Here is a 25365-nt window from a genome sequence, read left to right as displayed (position 1 = left end):
GACATATAAAGTAATTAAGATAAATGATAAAGATAAAATTGCGATGCTATCATGACGATTGAATTACAATACGTGAATCAAAGACTGTCTAGACTCTTTCATCATCTTTAAAATGTAGGACACACCTTGCGACCTTCGTTTTTACTTATACTATAAATACTTCATTGTAGACACAGTACTCGCAAAGCAAAGTAATAGGTCTTTCTAAATAACGATGTACTGATTCAAGTTTTCCTTCTTGTAAGCGAAAAATCTCAAGAAAGTCCGCTTCTTTTCGCGTTTGAGATTTAAGAATTTAAATGTGTGCCATTGGATCGCGAAAAGTAAGAGAACAGCACGGATGAAAAGCAGCTCTTTGCTTTGACAAAATTTAATGAAATTTATTTTAAAAGCATATAATGGAACGCAAAGAGAGAGAGAAAGAGAGAAAGAGAGAGAGAGAGAGAGAGAGAAATAAAATTTCAGACTCGTTAAATGAAGCCGAGATCATTGAAGGTTTAAATGTAACGTTATAGCGATATTCTCAAAATGGTCACAAGGCAAAGTGGTATTTATCACGTCACGTTCAACGCAAGCGTAAGGGAATTCAGAACTAGGCGCTTTTATCAATTCAGTGATTTCCAGACGAGATTAGATAACGCGAAGGCGAACAAAGGAAGAATAGAGCAAAGTTGACGTACGATCATAATAACGTTACGTGTTACACTTTAATATGTCATATGCTTATACTTTCTCTATTTATAAGATTCGACAATAAACAAGATAAAATGTCCAAAGGTAAATAAATAAATAAATAAATATATGCACACTCATTATCTGATAAAAAACAGTCCATATTATCAAAAATGTAATGACAATTTCGATAAATAAATATATCTAATAAATAAAGATAAAAATGCTAAAGATAAATGGAGATAATAAGTGCTAAAGTGCAATAAAAGATTATTTATGGCTAACATTGTCACACATTGTTTGCCATTAATTGCATTCTTATTGAATAATAAAATGCAGATGCGTGTTAAAGAATCTAGACATCTTTAATATGTGTCTGTGTATTGTAATTTAATCATCGCGATATCATCGGTTATCTTTATAGCCACTACATGTATTAGATTAAGTCTCGAGGAGAATTAAACATTGCCTTGCTTCAAGGAAACATCTTATTTATTACAGGATGCCTTCGAGCAAGGCAATATTGCTAAATGTTCAATACCGTATGTAATTCAATGGCAAACATTTCAAAATATCATATCATAAGTCTTTTAACTTTTAATTATAACGAGTAAACTTTTCCATGAATTTTATTGTGCATATTGATAAATAAAATATAAGGAAGTATAAAATATTGAATATATTTCAAATTAATTGTACATAATAAAACATCAAACCAAATTTTGCGTTATATTATTTGTATTGTAATTAATTTCTAAAGCACAGTATGGGAGATAATATCATAAAATTGTTTATTATTATTTCGGTAAATGACAAAGCCGCAAATGAGGATTTATTACAAGAGGATTCAGAGATTGCGATAAAACAGCTTGATTATACCCTGAAAAGTACTTCGCTTGCATTTCTCTCGCAAGTTAATCGGTGAGTGCACTTTGCGTTATCGCAAGGGTAAGATCTTGCATAAATGGTAGAGTTGAGGAGAAGAAAATCGCGCGTTGCATCGTCCCGATTTCGAGGCGTTTCTCGCCGAGCACGTCGACGAGGCGTTTCTCTCACGAGCGACAGGAGAGAGAAAAAAAGGAAGAGGACAGACAAACTGCGCGCGAGCGAAAGAGAAATTTCCGGCGGGGAATTTTTCTCGTGCAAAACACAGGCGATATGCATACACACGATGCTCCAGATTTATTTTTTGCCGATCAGATAAGAGGAGAAAATGTCGCTCTCTTCGCACTTCCAGAGGCCTTGCCGGTTCGCGCGATTGATACATAGTAGAAACATTAATTATACCGTGTCACATCGAAGAATTCTAAAGACTAAATAGACGTTTAGCATAATGCGAGAGGAAGAAAGATTTCGACAGATTATACGGCTATAGGAGTGAAATGATAAGGCGAACGTATATATCAATAGACGAATAAAACAAAAGCTATTCATTGGAAAGATGATTGATAGTCCACCTTTTCTATAACTGCCGTTCTCTTTTAAAGATGTTTTGGCTGTACAATATGAGCTAAAAGTTATCGAAATTTATAAATTGAAGGCTTCTCTACATTTATTCTTTTTTTCTTTCATAATCAACAACCAAAAATTTTGGTCGCAAATATCCGAATTTTGCCTTGAAATTAGCTGCAAAGACGGAAACAATAAAAATTCAAACTTATAATATTTTTGCAGCAAAAATTACAATACTATAGTTTGCTGCAGTTTTGAATAATTGAAACGAGTAAGTGGATCTAAATGAATTTTTGCACAAATGTTTATTAGAGTTTTATTAGTATATATGAAAATTTTAATTGGTAATTCTACTTCCCCGTCAAATTTGCAAATGAATAGTGCAAAACGCGATTTTACATAAAAATCAGGAGTAAACATAAAATTAAATAGCTTTCAAACCAATAAGTAAATTGCGCTCAAATTTTACACAGATACTCAAACGCAATACTAGAAATATTAAAATATTCTATAAAATTTTGATATTTTTGGTAATGTTTTGAGATATGGCCAATATATTTTTAACTCTTTTTTTCTATTTTTGCCCCCTGCATATTTATTCATGTCAGATTAACCGAGTACCTAGCTTTACATCGACATGTATATTCCCTCTTTACCGATTTCGATTCGGATCATAACACAAACGTGCGCGATGCACGCAAATCGAAAGTCCGATGCCAAGTGCACGATGGCCGATACGAGTGTCTGACTATGCCGCGTCATTATCTACTAGCCGAGCGCCAGAGCGGCATTTTCTCTTTCACCCGGCTAGGCAAATTCATCTTCCGCAAGCCAAATATTACGTAAAAGGGCGTTCGCGCGTATAACGAGCATCGGCGAATCAATCGGGAGCACGTTCGGAGACAGGAATTATGCGGAGTTCTCGAAGAAGATATTTTCGGATACTGTCCGGTTGTATTCATTCAGTCGCTCTCGTCGTGAAAGCGATGGCGCGCTGATTGTCTAACTCGGAAAGTCGTTCCAAGAATTATGACTGTTGCTATAACGATACTACGCTGAATACTCGATACTATCCTGATGTTACAGCACCGATGTTTACGGCCGATTCCTCGAAAGTACCGCGGCATCTGAATATATTGTTACACTACAAGCAATGATACCGTGAAAAATACCGCGTCGATGTAACATGTTAAAATATAATGATGACGAAACAATAGCAGCAATCTAAAAAGTATTTTCTTGGAAATAAATATCAGTTGATAAGTCATATGTGACAATCATTGTCAAGATACTTCATTAACTTATGTATACTAAAAAAAAATTTATTTTTAAATAAATATATTTATTTTAACATCATTTCTATGATTAAAAAAAAATTTCCCAAGTTTAACAATAAATTACTTTATTAGTTAATATTTACTTAAATCAAAGAAATGATGTTAAATAAAATATTCACTTAAACATAAAAAATTTTTTTCAGTGTGTGAAAGATATTCAATGCTGTTTTTTTTTTAAATAAATTATAGAGAAGAATCGACGTTTCAAATTAACCAAGCAATTTAAACATTCAAGTCAGACGCTTTACACTTGAGATAATTTTTAATGTAAAAGTTTAATTGAAGCAAATCGAATATCAGTGTCACATTATTGTTGCCAGATGCTGTTTAAAAATATCGATGCTTCTTTTTGGTACATCTTGCGCAACGTCAACACTTCCTGAAATTAATGCAAGTCGCTTGTATAGATGTTATCGCGCTATAGCAATGCCCCGGTTACGACGCAACGTCGAGCGCGGGTGTCATGATACACGCGGCAAATGCCGCGACTGAAGATGATAACTATTTTTACGGCTGAGTCAGCCGGGTGTGCGAAGCGGAGGATCCTGAGAGGACTCGCGGAGTTTTCGCGGAGACCTCGTCGAGGGAAATGCCAGAAATAAGATCCGCTAGGTCCGCGACGGATAAACACCGTATCCGAATCTGGGCCAAGCCGTTTATATCGTCGGAATGCGTTGTCGTCGCGGCGCGACGCGTCCCGTCGAACGCGATGTCGCGTTAGCAGCACACGGCGCGTTATGTCATAACTAAAAAGCATCTCAAATCTTAAAAAAAATAAAGCGAATAGCCGCCTTTATATCCCAAACTTTTCATATCCCAAACTCCGTTTCTAAATATCTCGAGAGATTTTGCACTAGATCGCAAGGATGCGGTATATCGAGTTCCAGATCCGGTGGAAAGTTAGGATTATCCGGACATACAGCGAAATTGAAAATCAGTTAACGAAAACGGCGAGATAGCAACAAATAATATTAAATAACTGATACTTGATATGTAAATAATAAATAATTCAGAGTAATCCTTCTTTCAAATATTATATTTGACGCTTTTTGCAACGTGCAAAATGTATCATAGGGATCTTACAAATACCCACAAATACCGACAATATTATTGATCGTGTATGTTAATATTAATGGATTGACGTAGAATATTGACACTGATCCAAATTTCTTGATTCTCGAGTATCAGTATCGCTGCGTGATAGAGATATTGACAGTAATATTGACTGTGTAAAGAAGACGCGTCAAGTATTTTCATCAGCATAGTATCACGATCATGGATAACATAATCGTAGAAACACCTAATCTCAGGTTGTGAAAATATTGATGCACACTGTCAGTATTATTAATTCAGTATTAGAGGCCCGTATTACGATATTAAAATTAAAAATATATGCAAAAAATACAATGTCTATCCTTTCTCGGGACATAAAATAATCTGCATGAACAACTGTTGGCATGCACCTTTCAATATTTGACATCTAATTTCACAAGTTATAGAGTGAAGGATATATCGCACATCCTGCACTTTGGATTCTGCTCTCTGCTATGCGCCTAGCAAGAATTTTCGCAACGGGTACAACGTGCCGAGCTAACCGCCGTTACCGCTAGGCGACGTATTATGTCGTAATTCGTAACGAGCGTAGTTAAAGCGTAATACCGTTTTTTCTAATTTTTTATCCATTTCAGTGGTCTTCCAAGCGAGAGGAATTTCAACGATATAATCGCCGGATGATAAATCAAACGTACAATAACACGTTCAACAATCTGGATTGGTGTCGATGTTACAACTACAAGTATACGGTGCCACGTGCTTCGCGCTAACACCGTGGAGACACTTGATACGAGAATCTTGTGCCAGAATTTTGGCACGACGCCGGAAAGAAGGTCTTAAATTGATTCACGACAAGATGAAACAAACACGAAGAGCAAACATGAGTTTTCCTGCAAACTGGCTACGATAAATAATGTGATTCTTGGGCAAGTACAGAGAATTTTACTTAGAGTGCTATCATGGACGAATTTTCAAACGGATTAACTCAAATTTAGTACAGCTTGTTATTAAAATTTTAATACCTTCAAATAAATATTAAATAAGATTTTTTACATTAAAATAGTGGTAGATCAGTTATTCAAGCACTTTGCAATTATAGGTAAAAAAAAAATGTAAACAAATTTTAATCGTACGGATGAATTTTCATCCAAAGTAGTATCATGTCAGAAAAAAACAATATATCGATAATATTCTAGAATTTATCCTACACACGTCTATCTAGAATCAGTCATATGAGAGTTTAAAGTCATATCAGAATGTGAAGGCTCTTGACAAGTCTGTACGTTGACGTCGTTCACTCAAATCTCTATCGGAAAAAAATTCTGCCTGAAATGTATAACATCGTGCACGTTTTATTTTCATCTATCGAATTGTGCTCGCATTGAAATAACTCATGTGAAAGAGGGCCGATTCGTCTGCCCGCAACACACAAGGATTAAGCGGGCAAGCAGAGCGGGTAGAAATTTATTTTATCGTCCTCGTCGAATTCGGCACGTACGGCCGAGTGATTTTCTTTGATCGCAAAACGGAATTTCACCGGCAAAAGTGAACCGGATTCGATTCTCGCGCCTCACTCACCTGAGTATGTTTGGATGGCTGAGCTTGTTCATTAGCTGGACTTCCTTGAGCATATTCGGCCTGTTCGCCGCCAGCTGATTCATCTTGAGCACCATCACCTGACTCGTCACTTTGTGAGTAACCTGGAAAAACGAAGGAAACACCGAGGTTAGTGACACGTTACGGTGTGCAGTCGCGTCGCGCGTGTTTATTGACGTTAGATCATATGACAGCTGCATACGTAACCGTACTGATTCTCCACGTTACGAATTTTGCCGAGGTCACGAGCGCAAAAGCGCCGTTTCTCGACCCACGTGTCGAGTTATCTCGAGACATTCCATAATATCTTCTAGCTAAAGTCTTAGAATCTAGCGCATTCTGTGATTTTCGCCGAATTAATATATCATATAACAAGACAAATCAAATTAAGTGAAAAGAATTCTATTAGAGTTTAGAATAAATGTTTTCGATCGATGTAGATGTATGAAGTTGCGCGTAAGACTTAACATATGGCTTCGCATATATTTTATTTGTGAATATTGATCATGCTATACTGCGCTTGTACATCTGCTGATTAATTAAAGGATATAAAATTTCTACGGTTCACTAAAGCGACAGAGGCCCGACCTACATAATTTGCAGTCGCATACTGATCTCCCAAAGAATGACCTTAATGCATCGGAATAATTTCATCGTGATCGTGCAAAATATTATACGTTTCTCGCGAAATGGATACGAGCACAGAATAACATCAAAATCATTTAATACTTTGACGATGACTAAGATAATACGAAATCAAATCTCTTTTTAATATACAAGAAATCATTATTGTATCGTTTTTGCAATTTCAAGTATCCAGTATCCTATTACTTATGCAACACGCGAAAAGAACAATTTTGTTAAAGTATCTAAATATTTTTAGCTAGATACAGATCTGAAAATAACTTTATTGGATTATCAAAATTCAAATATAAGAGCGATGCTGCGAAACATTTTGACATTCTATCAATTCAGTTTGAATGTTGAACACAATTATTTTGATGGAAAAAATTAATAAAATTATTTTTTCAGATGTGTATCCAGTTAAACGTATATACTTTAACATTTAGATACTTTAACAAAACCGTTCTTTCCATGAATTAATTGAACGAGATTATATTATGAAATTTTTCTCATCATTAACGCAAAAAGTCGATTCGGTCAAACATTTCTATCTTGGTACATTCTGAATGACACTGGCGAATCGCTTGTGAGCTGCTCGCAGTCGACGGCGACAGATGGGTTTCTCATCGCCGAGTCAACGAAACGAAGACTCCCGTCGTCCCGTTTTCACGAGTAACACGCGCGAGAGAACGCCGAAGCGATATTCTCTCGCGAAAGAGAAACTTATTAATGAAACTGTAGCATCTGGCCGGCGTAAGATGCGCTCGTAAAGGCCGGCGCCGCGCCGGCCGTGCTGCTCGCTCGCATCGTTCAATGTCGAAAATGGACGTACGGACCGCAATTCCTTTATTAGTCTTGAAAGCTGCCGCGCGGCTGCCTAATGAGTGCGATCGCCGCCGCAGCCCGGCCAGCAATTTCGATTATCGCACGCAGCACGAGAAAAAAAGACGGCCTCGTGGAAGTATCATTGAGAAGACTCAATTTCACAAATTCCGCTATTATGCCGCAATAAATTGAGGAATAAGAAATCGGGTCTGCTATGAAATTATCTAATGGAATAAGTACATATATGAAACGCTTACCGAGGAGAGAGATTAATACCGGTTCCGTCAAGAAAACTATCATTAAAATTTATCTATCTATCGAAGAACCTGTTACTAGAACTTTTTTACATTGATACACTGTACCTACATCGTACATACTATATATAGCGCGGGCACTAAAAGACTTAACTATCTTTCTCGTTATCGTTCAGCGGTTTCCTATATTTAGAGAGTCACCTAGCTGCGAGAAATGCAGTCGTAAATTTTTTTTTGGACACTGATAATGCGAAAGCTAATCTCACACACGGGTGTTGCCGCTCGTAGTTAGAACTACGAAAATTTGTATCGCGTATTCCTCGTGACGGCGCGAAAACATCTTTCGAGAGATAACGAGACGCCGTAGAGAGAGTTAAGGACCACTGGATTACATCAACTCACTTCTCCAGCCGATTCTCGCGGCGCGTTGAGAGGCGTAATGCGTTCTTTTTACATTCCAGCGCTCGCGTATTTTACCGTTCATCTCGGATTTCGTCTCGGCTCGAAAAAGAAGTCGGCCGGAGATGAGACGGGAAAGGTGGTGAAAATGGAGACGCGAAACGGGAAACATGAGAAAAAAAAAGAGTAAGAAAGAGAGCCTCTCTCTCGCGGCCACCGACGCGGCGTCGGCGCGCGAGATGGAAGTTTCGGGGGTTAAAAAGTCGAGAATAATATCCGAAGGGAATCTGGCCAGGATTCCTCGGCGATGCTTTGGCTAGCTCACAGTTGGGTCGCGTCCAAACGGTGACGAACACGAGAGACGACGACGACAGAGTCCCGGGTCCGTTGTAAACAGAACGACCGCGAGTCGATGCTGCCTCGCGACAAAAGCGGGAGAAGCGTAAGAAGAAAGCGCCTTTTGACGCCGACGATTTTTATTTTGTTGCCCAAAACCGCTCGGCCGAAAAATCGAACGTGTCATGCGTTCGTTCACGTCGCGTCGCGCTCGTTTTCGTCGTTTCCTGAAAACCTTTCCACGCCGTTTTTCACGAGTTTTTCTCCATGCAGAATATATGATGCGGGATATTCCGAGCAACGTACCTTTCGTTCAGAAGCGCGCAGTTTCATTGATTTATTTGCGATCGATCTCTTCTCGGAAAAGTCAATGTGTTTTCAATGTTTCATTAAATATCGGACAGTCTACTGCGTCTCATTTCCCATTAAAATGCCGGAGGGCGATCGTAATGAGAGAATATTTAGTATCCACATGATCGCGACGCTGCGATGCTGTCAACGAATAAATAAAAGTACTTGAAATATAAATCGGTCGCAATCGAAACACTTCAACGGTTTTCTCTCCGCGCGAGGCTAAAGATCGTCTACTTTATCATCGAATAAATTGTCGTTAATGCGCAACGCGGACTTCGCGGACCTGCATTTATTCTCTCATTTACTTCGTCGCAAATTGCGAGCGCGTAATTGATCCCGTTTGAGTGCGCGTGTGTTGTGAACGATTGGCTCGTAATGTGGCGCGTTCTTGCATTTGCAGATCCGCCGTGCACCACAATTTCCATTCTTGGCGAAAGCCAAATATGAAAATAAACGCTCGAGCGTATATTTACAGCACTTAATCTTATGCCCCCCGCATGCGTTTACAAGTTTAAATATACACTCAATTTACAAGTTTGATTATACCTCATTATTAGAGAAACTCATTAATCATAATTATTAAAAAAAAAAAATAAATAAATAAATAAATAAAAATGAAAATCAGGATGATCGATGATTCGCGTATCATTTGGTATTTCCTGTTGCTCTTCAATAGATGTATATGTGAAAGGAAGAGAAGTAAATGTAGAAGCGAATATAATACAGGCAGGTGAATCAGCCGCTATAAGGAGGATCGGATGATGCTGTTGGTCACCTGCGCCGATTCATTTGAATAATTCCCATTGTCTGGAAAGCTTCGGCCTTGCGTGTTTTCTACGCACTACGCGCCATTGTGTTTACGACCGCGGAGAGAAAGCACGCACGTTAATTACATTGTAGCGGCGAGTGATTAATGCCTCCTCCTTGAGCGCCGCATGCGTAATGTGAAACACGTTTCGCGCCTTTTCACCCACACGTGGTAAAGGCTGTACGTATAAGGACGATCGGTACAAAAGAAAAATTCAAAAGGAATAAAACGAAAGCCAGTTCCCGTTACTCGTAAACAAAACATCAAGATAGTTACTATCTCAATGAGAAATGTCAATTTAAAGAACTGAAACAATCGGTTCTTTCGCGAGTGGAAGCAAAAAGAAGTTATTACGTTTCGCAATTACAAAGTAACATTGATTAATCTCAAAGTTTAATCTCAAACAGTAATATAAATAAAATGCTAATAGGAGATCAATTAAATGGAAATATTTTATTTTTTTAATTTAGGAATTTAATTTAGAATTTTTTTCTAAATAAAAAACTAAAAACTATCAATTTATTTACTTTCGTTATCTCCACAAAAAGACATTGAGTTTAGTTGAATAACGTTATCGATTTCCTGATGATTCAGTCACCGAGAGGTTTGTGTTACAAGAGAGGAGCGAACACTCCATCTATCAAGTATCGTTCCGGGAAGCTATGGTACAATTAAGAGCAGCGAACCAATTAGCAAGCGCACTGGACTTTGTAAGCTCGAAAGCCCTCTCTGCAAAGGTCTGCCTCGTATGCTCGCAATCACCGTCAACCATCGCAGTCAACCGTCTAATTATAAATACGCCAAGAGATGGAAAGCGCCAAATAGGGGGATAGAATCTCGGAAAATAGCAACTTGAACTTTATGCGTTTTGCAAAATATTTAGTACAATATCTATAACTTTGTAATATGTGACTTAATATTTTTATTTAAATATAAAAAAAAATAAAAAAAAATTGTGTGGTATTTCACTCTATAACAAACACTCCATAACAAATAAATTTAATTACAGTAATACAACTTTGCTTCTTTCAGTAAATCAGTCTCAGTAATTTTATTTTTGATTCAATCTAGACAAATGTAGAGCATTGTAAGAAATATATTGCTCAATTAATTACGATATATAACACATTTGCTTTTCTAAAAAAAGAAAAATCGTTTTCAATCTCCGGAATACAATTATAAAAATAAATTTCCACAAAATGGAAGCGACATGTAAAAATATTTTCAAATAATTTATTTAATTACGCGGATAATTGACATAATATTTTGCGAAAATTGCTGCAGTGCTTGGCGTCGAGAGAATCGAGAAATATAATCGTGAAATATAAATATTTAATAATTTCGTGAAGTGGGGAAAACGATGTAGCGGGGAAACCGGACATGCGAGAGACTTTCTAAATTCGAACTTTTTCAGGTGAAAATCCATATGTCGGGGCCATTTGCTAAAGGTTAACTGCACTCACATGTAAATGCATTCTATGGATTAGCACACGAGCCGTAACGGCACGACGACTATAATTTTTATCGTGCGCCTATCGCCAACTTCAGCCAGAAATATATACTTAAGTGATTCACAATGTTATAGACTTCATGTTGCATAAGTTGCAGCGATGACATAAAGGAGGTGGGCTTTAAAATTTTGCGAAATCTTCCTTAACGGCTCTAGATCTTTCCTTTGCCATATGTCTCCATTTAACGTTTATTGAAGTATACAAGCCTTCGTGACTACCGACATCCTGTATGATTATGGAAAATTGGATTTCATGAGAATGCAAGTCTGCAAAATACATGGAATGGAATACATGGCTAAATTTATGCGTGACTACTAAACATTATTCTGCGATAAACGACACATAAAGAGATCGTGTTTAAAATATATCGTTGGCTTTGCATTTATTTTTTATTTATATTTGCAATTATTTTACATTATCACGTGCCAGTAAATGTACCGCGACTTGAGATCATTTTGCGAAAATCAAAGTTTTTGAATCAACCAAAAAAAAAAAAAAAAAAATCGTTTGTCTTAAAGAGACTATCGAGATTATAAATAAATATTTTGTAACGCGTGAATCTGCAAAAATAATGTGACTAACTAAAAGTTGACGTGAGACGCGCGCTATGCGAGGAGTAGGAAAAATGTTAAAGTGGATTTTATTAGCTGCGGCAAAGGTCAACTGCACGCTCAACGCGACCCGCGTGCAGACTCTTAATCCCGCAAACAAGAAACGCGCGATTATTCACAGCCCCGCGTCTCGCCGCGCCGTGTCGTGACGTCGGGAATAAATGTCGAGAGGAAGTGATAGTCAAGGTCACGACAACGTACAATGAATGAGAATTTCTCAGGCGAATGAACGAGGCGAGCAAACGCACAATGTATCGATCGATTTCTTTCTCACAGCGCGTGTCTCTCGCGGGACTTTCTCCCTATTTCTAAAGATCGCGAGCGAAAGATAGAGCGTACGAGACGATTTTCTTTTCCCTTTCTTTTTTTCTCAACGGGGCAGATGTAACCGAAATGTACCGCGCGCGAAAAACGGCATACCGCGCATTCCGCTTCCGTCTAACGCGCGTATATGTATGTATAATATTGTAATTAACAGAAACCTAGATTATATCGCACGCAATGCGAGCCACACGGATACGTATGCGTAATTATGACACGAATGCAGAAGGAATGTTTTTCATACGCCGCTGAGAACAATTAACCGAGCATTCTGAGCATCTTAAATTCCGATATCGCGTAGGCGATTCTCGAGTTCGTATTACAAATCGCAGCACCATTTCCGTGTCTACAAACGGTGCTCTTAACTTCGAAAATATCTATTTGCGCATATAAAAAAAAGAAAAAGAAAAAAGAAAAAAAAGAAAAAGAAAAAAAGAAAGAAAAGAAAAAAAGAAAGAAAAGAAAAAAATCGAAGACCAGAGATGTTGCAAGTAGAAAACAAACTTGTCAAAGTAAAGAGGCGATCGAGCGGAGTAAGTGGTGAAAATGATTAATATCGTTCATAACTTAACGATAGTTTCATCGTGTATCGATTTACGATATCGGTAGTTGGGAAGGAAAGATCTCGGCAAGGCACGGGATGCCAGTCAAGCGGTAGTGAAGAGAACTTGTCGCGCGCGCACCACGTACATAAGTATACTCACCGCGGAGAAATTTACCATTTACATGCATATTTACAAAATAATAAATGACGATTTCACGCGCTCACCTCGTCGTCTCTTTCTCTCCCCGATCGCTGTCGGTCGATCAGATTAATTAATGACGCGACTTTGCGCGAGTAATAATTTCGAGATTGTCACTCCCGTGTACGTTTCCTCGTTGTGACAGCGAGATCGCTCTATAATTATCCGGAGCGAGCGCAAAAGAAGAATGTGCAACCTACATTTAAATGACGTCGATCTCAGTTAATCTTGCTCATTGACAGTTAATAATTATGAACGTCAGCTTGCACACTTGTAAAGCAATGACGCAAAAGACATTGAAATATTTTTTTCATTACGGCAGAAAGAAATGTGTTACCTTTTTCTGTAATTAACTGTGCCCAAAAAAAAATCTTATCGGAATTTAAATTGCAAATCTTAGAGAGTAATTAACTTTTTACCGAAACTAGAAAAGAAAAAAATAAATCGGTGAATTGAATTTCATAAAGGTAAGATTAAATTAAAAAAAAAAAAAATTTTTTTTTATTCAGATGGTTTTTTGCAAATCGGGGATTAGACGTATGGGGAAATCGGAAGAGCAAGTAAACCTTTTCTCTTTAAGAATGCAGAGTAGTTTTTACGAATCGCAGACGCGAACGCCTTCGCGATGCGATTTGCAGCCTTGGCTGCGGAAGTATGCGAGCCGACACGCACGTGTCGCACAGGTGGGAACGGTAACGAATCGAATCGCGGGGAAGGCAAACGAGCGAACGACCGAGCGAGACTCATTAGAGAGTGTTCGTACTCCATGGCCAGCGCGCCGTGACCGGCTTTCTCATTTACTTCCAGCATATTCTCGCTCGCGTGAGGGGGGAAGGAAATGCCGGTGTTGCCTGCGAACTCTTGAGTCACAAGCAAGGTCGTCGTTTCCGACGTTCTGAACGCGAACGGCCAGGTGATGCCAGCCGAATCTCTCTCTCTCTCTCTCTCTCCGTTCATCGGCCGGCGCGCGCTTCTCGTCGAAGTCGAAACACCGTTAACCGTTCTCGAATTATTTATTTAAAATTCATACGATACGGACTGTTTCAATATTTCGCGCGGTAAAAATCTTCTGATTAATGCGCATAGTTTTGCATGGAAACGAAAGTTACGAAGGAGGAATAAGAAATTGCACGAAGCGCAATAATACAGCTAACATTTTTCTCGCTTTACTTTTATTTATATAATTATGCAATATGACGGTTCATATTACATTGAAGGTTATAAATATAAAAAAGAGAAGATTTCTTTTCACGTAGACTTTTCTCAAGTAAAAATTAGATTTCGAAAGAGAACTTAAAATGTTTTTCACAAATTCAATTTATTATTTTTCTCTAGTCCACGCGACAAGAGATCGAGAGAAATATGATTCTCTCTTCGTTTACTTTTATTGATTTATGTTTTAATTGCCAGTTAATTTTTAGTCACGGTCGATGAAATTTCATTTTACGTAATTAAAACATCCGGAATGTCTACCTGTTGTCAATTATAATTAACAAGAACGCGCGAGTTTGCAATTAATATAGTCGTTTCCGTGAAATACGACATTTACTAAGTTTCCGCTCCACATGGTTACGAAGTACCTAGTAAACATAAAATTTAATTCCAATTATAACTGCTAATTAATTCTATCGAAAGTTACCGTAAGACGCGTTTGATGGTTCACGCGGTTAATCCAGATATTTTTTTTTTTTTTAACAATATATTTAAAACTGTATCTTTTTCTTTCTAAAAATCAAGGGAAATATTTTCTGACAATGAGATACGTTAAATCTAAATATGGCAAAAACAAAATTTAAAAGGTGTAATTTGCAAGATTAATGATGGTAATATATTAGTGATTGCGGATAAAAATAATTGTATTATCGATCGATCTCGCTTCCCTATGGAACTAATTAAATAACGCTTCTTTTCAGGAAGTTTCTACTTTCCGTTTACTCACGGTTTCACAAGGTGTTTCAAATTAATTATAAGGCAAGAAATTAGGAGAACGCGAACTGTATCGTGATTTTCATAGCGGCGATTACGTATAGCGAACGCGGCGAACGGTCAGGCAAATGGCACGAATGGCGCTCTTAGAAAACCGTTGCTTCGACGATTCGCTATAAAGTCGAAATTGCTACAATTTCAACGCCACCGTGCCGTTTTACGTCGTGCGTAATCTCACGCGTAGGTAATCTATATTTTAAAATCAGATAATTATATTTTTCAAACTAGTTGAGATTTTTCCACGTAAAAAATTGATTTTGCATAACAAAATATCTATATTAATCATATTTGTAGACTAAGGAAAAAAGTTGTTAATTTGACTAAAATTTTCAACATCTTACTCGCCTATCAAGATAGGGAAAAATATTTCTTTCTTTATTTATTTATTTTTTTTTATAAAGTTTACAATTCTCTGAAAATTTTATTTAATTATATTAAAAGATTAATATTTAAAGATAGATAAGAAGTAAAGACGATTCGTTGATTATGAAAACCTAGCTCTTATTCAATATCATCAAACCTTAAATACTCTTTTATTTTATATATTTGAAGAAAGATCAAGTTGGAAAATTCAGTCAATTTAACAACTTATTTTCTCAATGTATTCCGCTGAAAGGCTCTACTATTTCGATTACTCGATTTTGTATTTTCTCTGTTTTGCATGTGCGAATTTGTCGATGATATTTAAACGCACAAAGTAAACAAATAAATTATACAAATTCCAATTATAATTCTGCGCATTTGCAGACGGTAGCAGGAATAAATGAGATACGGCCGTTTGCAAATTCGATAGGAAATATTACCGAGTGGTTAACCAGATTACGAGGTACTCTATCTTCGATCGCGCTGCATCCAGCGTGCTGACTTTCGCCTGTTACTTGCGCGAGACACTCGCATATCGAATCATCGCGACGTCCACGCGATGTCCGAGAACCGCGGTCCGATCATCACGTGCAATCATCGGTGGAGCGTTCATTCTCAGCCGGGCTCCTCCACGTCCGCCGACTCCCGAGCATTGCCAATATAATCGCGCGCCATAACCATTATGCGTGTCATTATCGATAATTCACCGCGTTTTCACTACGGACAGCGGGATCCGCGCTCGTTGTCGCTCGCGCATACCGCTTGTAAAAGCTCAGCGGGATTACACCGACGTGGATAATAATTGCATTCCGCGGTGACGACGCGACGGACGCGGCGATTCGTCCGCGACGGTGGTGAGCGCGATTATAGAGAATTCCTTCCGATCTTCTCCTCGCGTCGACTTTCGCCCGATCGAGGATTAATGCGCCGCCGGCGCGAAATCATGATGGGGACATTCGTACACGAGGTGTGCGCGAGAGCGAAGTGTCGCTTCCTCCTAGAGGCTGATTTCTCGACGAATTTTAAATTGATCTTTTCCGCAGTGAGAAAATTGATTATGTTCTGAAAGCAAGCTGCTTCGAAGCATTTAATAAAAAAAAAAAAAAAATATCTCACGGTAATAGTTGCAGAAGTAAACGCTGGAAGTTTCAGCTGAACGTTGAAGCGAAGAGTCACACGAGATTGATACACACGGGCCGATACGATTCATAGAAATAGACAAGTCCTAATTTCGTGATGATGATTACTGTCTTTTTTCCATCAAGTGGCCGGACAGAATGAGAGCCGTAATTGAACACATGAACGGTGAGCGATACCGGACAGAAGAGGCCCCGGTGAAGGGAAATTCTATCGAGTCTGCGGGCGACCCGCATCAAAGGATTTGAGCCAGCAGCAGGGAGGATGAGAACGCGGCGTGTAGGTGGAATGGACGGCGGAGAACAAACGAGAGGAAGCGAGCTCCTCCTCCGACGTGGATTGCTGAGAACATCTCGTAAGAGACTCGTTTCTTCGAGGAAGGCCTCTCGCGAGAGCCCCGTTCGAGCGAGGAGGCACCACCTCGTTTCCTCGCAACAACGACAGTTTCGCAACGGAACGGTCGGTTGCGTAATGTGCAATTGCTCGAGACGATCCCCGGCACCGAAATACGGCGCGCGATAAGCGACGCCGACGCGGAATGTGCGCCTCGGATGCACCTTATGCAATATTCATGCGAGCATCGCGGTTAATGGGAAAAGATAAGAAAGGCGGACCGTTCGTTTCACTGAATCGCGTCCTTCGATGCGACACGAAACTTGGAACGGTCACACGCTGCTGTAATGTACAATATGCGGCTTTGTATTGCAAATCGGCCTGCTAACCGATCGGCAAGAGGCTACACCCACCTAGGCGATATATCACGTTTTACACACGGAATGCCTTGTTCGTACCAGATCAACTCAATGATGGCATTTGTTAAGAGTTACAAGAAATAAATAAAAATTCTTCGCCCACGAATGCTCCGAAGACGCAAATAGGGGAAACTTAATTTTGGCACATTTTCAATTTATTTTAAGCCAAGTCTAAATTCAAGATCTATCAAAATATTACCAAAATATATTGGAAAAAATTTAAGCTACGATAAAGCTTACTCGATTTTTTGATTAAAAAAAAAAAAAAAAAAAAAAGAGAGAGAGAGATCGATTTAAAATATCCCAAAGAATATATGTTATTGATATAAAAATAAAAATAACCTTTCAACAATGTCTACATATTGCACAAAAACAATATAATCTTTTTATATATTATAAAGTCAAAATTAAGATCAAAATTACATTTGGCAACATCCAGAGTAGCGTTACAGTTTACAAATTCGTCTGGATGAGAAGTGTTGATATATCTAGCATCTGCAAGCTACTCTAACATGTGCCATGCAAACTTGGCTCGATTCTCGACTGAAGAGATTCAGACTCGGACTTCTCATTCGTCGTGATACGCGTATTATGATTCGTCGCGATACACGGAGACACGACTATGCATATGGAAGCTCGGAGGTTTAAAAATAGATCCCCTGTATCTTTTCGCTTGATCCTTTCCTCTTGTCCCTGTCTTGTCCTCCGTGAATTTTGCCAGTTCGTGATATTTTTTTTGTTACGCTACGGACAGACTTGTCTTCTTTCAAGCTTTTGAAATAATTTTGAAACGGTAAACTGAGTTAGAATAAATCTGTGCCTGAGCAGTAAACGGAAGTAATTTAAAAATTAGTTATAGATTATCTATATCGTCGTCAATAAAACTAGCTCAACAAGTGCAGCATTTATTATCGTTTACCGTTGTTAATCGTCGCCGGCTTATCACCAACCTTGGCCATCTTGGCGATCGTTAAAATGTGCAATTTGTCAATGTCAACTTATCACGTTTTTTTGTTCAAATTTTACAATCGAAGAGTTTGTATAACAAAATAATAAAAAATAACCCGTTTCGTTAAATATTGATTTTACATAATCTCTAATGTTAATATAACATATCCTAAAAAAACTTTCATTATTAATACAACTTTTAATAGATATTTCTTGTTGTTGCTTAAAATATAGTATAAAAGTTAATGCTAACTAAATGTAATCGTAAACGTGCGATTACAATTGTTTGCAAAGTTTAAAAGCTTCAAATTTTGATTAATGAATGAAACAAAATATCTAGAAACTACTTTGCAATTTTCACCTACAATAATTTACTCAGAACAACTTATGTGAATTTATCCCAAACACTAGAACTTCATAATTTTTGGAACGAGAAATCGCTGTATCTTTCTTAAACGAAATGACAACTCAATCGATTAACTTGAACAGGCGAATAGAGATATATACATGGAAAAAAAAATTTTGCTAAAGTATTTAAAAATTTAATTATAGATACAGGGCACGTATTACGCATTTGTTCGGAATCGATTCCGATCGGAATTATTCCGTTTTCCCCTAAATTTCTATTGTGTTTTCTAGGGAAAACGGAATAATTCCGATCGGAATCGATTCCGAACAAATGCATAATACGTGCCCAGGTCTGAAAACAATTTTGTTAGATCAAAGTAATTATGTAGAACGCTCAAGCTAGTTGCTAGAATATTAAAACATTTTGCAGTATTGCTCATTATACATGAACATTCTACATATTTCGTAATTATTTGGATAATTCGTCAAAATTATTTTCAGATCTAGCTAAATTTTTAAATTTTTCAGCAAAACCGTTCTTTCCGTCAAGGTATCGTGAAGGTTTTATTTCGTATATTTAATATTTATAATATTTTGAATAAACAACAGTACGGAACATTTTTATCACGATTCGTATGCTGTATATATTTGAATAGATGTATAAATTTTCAAATTCTGCACGGAAAGAACAGTTTTACTAACCTATCTAAAACTTTAACTGGATACAAATCTGAAAATAATTTTGTTAAAATAATTATGCAGAACGCTTAAACTAGTTGCTAAAATGTAAAAACTTTTGTAGCATTGCACATCATATTTGAATGATCATCATAATTGTTTTAATAAGCTAACAAAATTATTTTCAGATCTGTATCTAGCTAAATTTTTAGAAACTTTAACAAAATCGTTTCTTCTGTGTGTCTCATTCCGTGAAGGCTTACTAAAATCCTATTTTCATCGATGTGTTATATTTTATTGAGAGAGAGAAGATATATATATATATATAAATTTATATATAAGTGAGCACTTTTTTCCAATTATAACCTTTTTACATTTCATCAATTTCATTAATTCTAATTCTGATTTTGGCGATAATTTTACTTTTACACTTGGTATTAAACAAACTGTTCGGATTTTATAAGCAAGTTTGCTCGCAGCTGGCGATTAAAGAGCATGCGACCGCGTGCTCGGCTAGAAAATTGATGTACTTGCTCAAAATTCTTGGCACAGTGATTGCCCTATCGTGCCAAGAATGTATGACCTCTGGTCCCCAGTGACCCTATCTCGGCTGCGATTAACTTTCAAAGTTTTCCGAAATGTTTTCATTTTATTATAACTATATAATAATATTCTTTCGAAATTTCTTCTCGCAATTTCCTTTCTACAAAAATTTCCCGTGATATGAAACAGATCTCAATAATAAACATATAATTCAGATAAGAAAAAATCAATGCAGACTCGTTCTTTTTCTTCATATTATTTTGATCAACTAAATTTAAATCTCCAAATTGTAATTACTACAGTTTCTAACTACATTATTTTCATTTAATATGAGATTTTAGTTTCTCGATTTCATAATATTTTATAAATTAATTAAAGATTTAACAGATTTAAAAAATTCTTCGATATGACACTCTTATCAAATTTTAATGCTTGTTTAGTTTGGAATTGTCTACGAAGCCTATGCGTGCCACCTGCCAGTATAATAAATCGAGAGCAATTATATCAGCGAAATGTGACAGTCTCTGACTCACCTAACCATTAATCATCCTTCCGATTAATAATATTAGTCACATTCGAAAGGAGATTGCAAGTAGAATTTGACCTACGGCACAAACGACAGGATCGATTCTGTCCACGATAACATCGAGAAGCACGAGTTTATTTTTAAACGAGGGTCTCGCTAATGCGCTCAAGCAGAGGTGCGCTATCCAACATCTGGCGGAACAGAAAAATATTATCCTTGCCAGAGGCAATGGAGGAAGGAAAGATGAGAGAAAGAGCACGTTGAAATTATTCCACGGAGCTCGAAAATTGAAGCTCGTGAAAGTCAGACTCATTTAGCTGCGTTAAAATCAATGTAATCCAGTTTAATGCCGACTTTCGGGCGCGAATATTTAGAACGTGTAGAGGAAGCATTAATAAAAATAAAAAAGAAGAGCGCCCGGTGCTCCAAAAACCACTTGCAAGGAGAAGTGCGTCCGAAGGGCTACCGCGATCGTGCCAAGTCCGAGATTTGCGCACCGCTGCGCCGGAGGAATCACCGCAGTCACTACACGGAGCGTGCTCAATTTCCTGTTGACCTATTTATAACGCGCCTATCCACGCCGGAGAAGCCGCGGCATACTTCTCAAGGTCCCGGATCGCTCGGCTGACTTGTGGTGTAGGTAGGTAGGTAGGTAGATAGGTAGGTAGGTAGGTAGGTAGTCCAGCCAGCACACACAGCCGTCATCTCGGCCGGGTGCATCTGCCGCGATTGCGGGCCGGCAAATGCGCAAAATTGCAGACTGTGCGGAATGAATATCGCGGAACTGGGGCAGCTTTCCGGCCACTTTTACCACTTGCACGCGGTGTAGTTGGATCGATAAAGAGAAGAGAGAGAAAAAGAGAGAAGGAGAGACTTGTGCATAAATCTCTCCGCGGGAACGCGTCGCGCGCTCAACAGCGAATTTCGATCGATTTGCGCAAAATTGCTACACGACTTTATCTCGAATCAACATGTCCGTCTCCATTCACCGTTACGATAATAGCGCGATAGATAAAGCGATATAATTTATTTACGTCCATTTCGAGGCTTACGAGACTTCCGCTTGCTAATACTAATTGCTACAATCTCTAGTTGCAGCTATTACTTCGACATGTATGTATATTGCACGTTTTATTCCGTTGAAGGATTATTTCGAGAATTTAATTTGTTCATATAAACTTTCATCACTTTCATTTGGGAATATAACTGTCATAACCTTGACAAAAATATCTTTTTACGTCAAACGCACGTTTCTTATTTCCATATATAACTCCTGTCCTAAATAGATATTTGAGCAATTCGAGAAAGGTCCGTCCATTAAAGCGGATAATTTTAACGGACTCCTGATATCAGTCGAGAAAAATGGAGTCAAGGATGAGACCCTACGTTAATTACACGCTCCTACTCGCGACGCATGAACACAATGATTTACGTAAGCCACCGTGACACTATTCTTTAGTTGCGACGTCGCTTCTGCATTTACAAACGTAAACGTCTCGTATGTACAGTGCGCGCGGCCACGAAATTTTTTAGAAAAGTGCATTTATAGCAAGGTGCTGCGCATATCGTGCAAATATAGTATAGTCCGTTCCGCTCCAAGTATTTTCAGTTGTCAAAAGATCTCGTAGCAGTAACTTGGAACGCTCTAAGCGTAGAACTGCCGCCTTGCCAATGAAAAATTTCACGCCGTATTATTATGGCTCCGCATTTTTTGTGACAGCAAATTGGTGCAGAATTTCGCGGCGTGAACGTGGTAGATATAAAGTAAATTGCTTTATATGTTTTGCGTTAAAATACTTCCTAACGCTTCATTTTCACCTTTCGCTATTTATGCGATAATTGTTATCTTTAGCGTGTTAGCTCTTCGTGAAGTTACATATCGCTCGTGACTCGAAATCATCACTGAAACGTGAATGAAAAATATCTTCCTCCGCAGCTTCCTCCGCTTCGCGGGGAGTAATCGATAAAATCTAATGGCTTAAAGGCCAAGGAAAAGGCGGATCTCTCCTGACAGATTACACGAGGGTTTGACGCGGCAAGCATTCCCGGAAAACCGCGCCGAGACAAAAAAAAATAAAGAACCGTCTTGTGATCGCTCGTTACCGACGAGTAACCGCGTGATTACGAGTAGAATTAATTTCACGAGGCTACGCGTTCGTGCCGGCGGGCAGCCGTATCTAATCTCCATCGAGATATTAATCTACAAAGATAGCGCATTCCACACGGCGAGATACGGCGAGCGTCCGTTTCGAATTCGCGATTGTTGTTCGTGAACAATGGCGAGAATTGAGAGGAAGCACATTGCCATACGGGAGAAAAACTTTCTAACGAGCCTCCTCTAACGCGATCAAATATGTATCTCGAGAGTATCTGATGGCAAACTCGATAGCGGCATTGATCGTTGGAATTTTCATTCTGCCATTCGGCGAAGCAAAAATCGCTTATTATATCAATTATTTAATTATAAACAACGTATTTATTACGCGCGAGATAATGCGCTTTACAATTATCTCATGTGCAAACAGAAACATTTCATCCAAACTGCGCTTAGTATTTCTTTAGTACGAAATCGATCATTAATTCCTGTTTTTACGCCGGAAAGAACAATTTTCTTCAGCTATGAAAATAATTCCGTAGGACAGTCAAATTAATTGCTAGAACGTCGAAAAGATTTTAGAGTCTTGTTCGTCGTGTTCAATTGTCCAATATAAATTATTTTGATCCAGCAAAATTACTTTCTGATCTATATCTATATCTAGGTAAATATTTTTATACTTCAGCAAAACCGTTTTTTCCGTGTAAAATATTTTTATCGTAGCACACGGAGAAAAAAATTTCATCGGAATTAATATTTCTGTTCATTCGATTGAAAGTTGTTTCATTAAAACAACATATACGAAACATTTATTTGAATAAAAATGCTTCATTCAAACATCTATTATTTGACGAAAATAACACTATTATTATTAATCATACCTATTGACTCAAACATTGATCTGGATACAATAAAATTTATCAAGTCCGAAGAAATCGTTATCTCTAACGTACTTTCCTTCGATCAAACTATCGTCTTACCTTGTAAACCTCCGAGAAGAAGCAAACCTCCGAGAAGAAGCCCGCGCCGATCTTCTCCATGTAGAAGTCGTCCAGGCGGTTCAACGAGGCGACGGCGTGCCTGAGTGCCTGACAGGACGCCCCGGTGCGCCTCTTCGAACCCGAATCTTGAAACGTCTCGCCCGAGCACACCGTCAATCCGTGCACCGCACCACTCTCCATCTCCGTGGGCCGCCAAAGAGACTCGCGACACTTCTCCTTGAGCTCCTTGTAGCTCCTCGGCGAGGTGGACGACTGCAGTTCCGTGGGCAGATCCTGCGGCAGCCAGGACGCGCAGCTCTGCTGCAACGCGTCGCTGACCCTCCTCAACGTCCAGTCCTTGGACGGCGTCGAGGTGGCGAAATCGTTGTCGCAGATGTCATTCTCGCAGGACGCGGTGGTGATCGCGGAATCGCCGGCGCCGTCTTTAACATCGATCGCCGGTTTCTGGTGCGCGTGCAACTGCTCGCTCACAACCGGCACGCTAGGCGCGCCATTCGACGTTGGGAAATAATTCGCGCACGGGTCCGTCAAGAGGTCCTCGTTACTGGACCTCTTTCCGCCCGGCAGCGATATGTGGTGGATCATCTCGGAGGATAATTTGGCAGCAAGCGTACTCGAGGCGTAGCCCTGTAAGCACTTGGACTGCTGTTCGTTACACGTCGTCTGATGCTCCTTGCCGCTGCTCGCGGACTCTCGATTAACGGCAATAATCTTTTTTACGGTTTTCGTATAGTCTCTCGCGCACGACTCGACGTTGAGATTTCTCGCGGTCGAGGCAGACTGCGGTCGTCGCGATCTGCCGACACCGGTCTTCGAGCAGTTTTGACCGGGAGGACACTTTTGCATCGCGTTGTGATTCCTGCCGACCTGCAACGATCCTTCTTTGGGCGAATACTTGATTGGAGTCTTGGAACAAACGGGCGCGCAGGTCGTCGTTGTTTCATCGGTCGTCCTGCAGGGTCTAGGGATCTCCACCGCGACTAAAGTATCGTCCATCAAGCTGGTGAGTGGTTGCAAAGAATTACTGGGTGCCTCGGAGATCATGGTGGACGAATCGTCGGCGATGTCCTTCGTCGATCGCCAAGGTCTCACCTTGTCGTCGGCGCTCACTGTCGGCGTCTCCTCCACCGAGAAGCACGGCAGACACGACGCCGTGCCTGTCGTCGTCGGCCTGGTGCACGACTTGGCTGACGCTTGGCCGCCGTTATTATTAGGCGGATCCGGCGTGTTCGATGGCGGCACTTTCCCGAACATCTTCGCCGTTATTGCGACGAGGCGGTCGCGCAAGCAGACGCGGCGAGACGACAACGACGATAGCAGCAGCAGCCTTGCGTGCGCCGCATCACACGCGGCCGGCTCGATGATGCGCCTCTCGACGGTCGTCACGGCGTCGTCCTATCGTAATCCCGTGGCGAACGAATAAAATGCTTCTTTGTAAAGATGCTGCCCGAACAGGTGGCTGCTCGAACGATGATGTTTCGAATCCGTTCGGCCGATGGCGAGGCACCTCCGTTTTGCGGTGTTTGCCGTCGAATGCGGATAACGTGATACAGTCAACGAATCGCTTTCACGACTTGGTCAAGGAACATTCTCGGAGCACTCGATATCGCAATGTCTTGATCGTCTGTTCTTCCCTCGTATGCTCCAAGCGTACTTCAAAAGAAATTCAAGGAAGTCAAAGGTGCTTTTGCTTCGCCGGTCAGGGGCATTGGAACTCGTAGGAAGACATAGGTATGTCGAAGCAGAACGACGGCAAAAATCGTATCGTGCGTTTCTGGTACAACGTGGAAGACACACTCGTCTTCGACGAACAGATTGGAAGGCGTAGGAAGCGGAGACGAAGTCGCAAGTTCGCGATCGACGCTAATTTGTTTCCTTTTTGGCAGTGGCGTCACGCGTTGAAATCACAGTCGGTGGGTCACAAACGGACGCTATCCCCGTAGGGCGGCCTAGGATAACGTCACAGATTCGAAACGAAACGTAGGAAGAGCGCGGTACCGGAACTTGGCACGATTCTCCCCTCGTCGCCAGCGGACGACTCCTCGTGGGCTGACTCAGATCTTCCTGAAATAAAGTTGCAGCCGACAAATGA

General features: G+C 39.5%; 1 protein-coding gene across 1 annotated transcript in view; it reads right to left on the bottom strand.

Moving 5' to 3' along the window:
* Positions 1–25365, bottom strand: part of LOC105207162 — a 36732-nt gene that overhangs the window by 4676 nt on the left and 6691 nt on the right. Inside the window, exons 2-3 of the mRNA XM_011176600.3 lie at positions 23253–25337; positions 6093–6214 (exon numbers count right to left, since the gene is read on the bottom strand). Coding sequence (XP_011174902.2) covers positions 6093–6214; positions 23253–24527 — 1397 coding nt within the window. The 5' untranslated portion in view covers positions 24528–25337. The remainder of the gene's footprint in view (positions 1–6092; positions 6215–23252; positions 25338–25365) is intronic.

Source organism: Solenopsis invicta, chromosome 15 (genome assembly GCF_016802725.1).
Source record: "Solenopsis invicta isolate M01_SB chromosome 15, UNIL_Sinv_3.0, whole genome shotgun sequence".
In the NCBI taxonomy this organism is placed as follows: Eukaryota; Metazoa; Arthropoda; class Insecta; order Hymenoptera; family Formicidae; genus Solenopsis; species Solenopsis invicta.
Note: the sequence above shows the minus strand (reverse complement) of the source record. Positions and strands in the feature narration are given on the sequence as shown.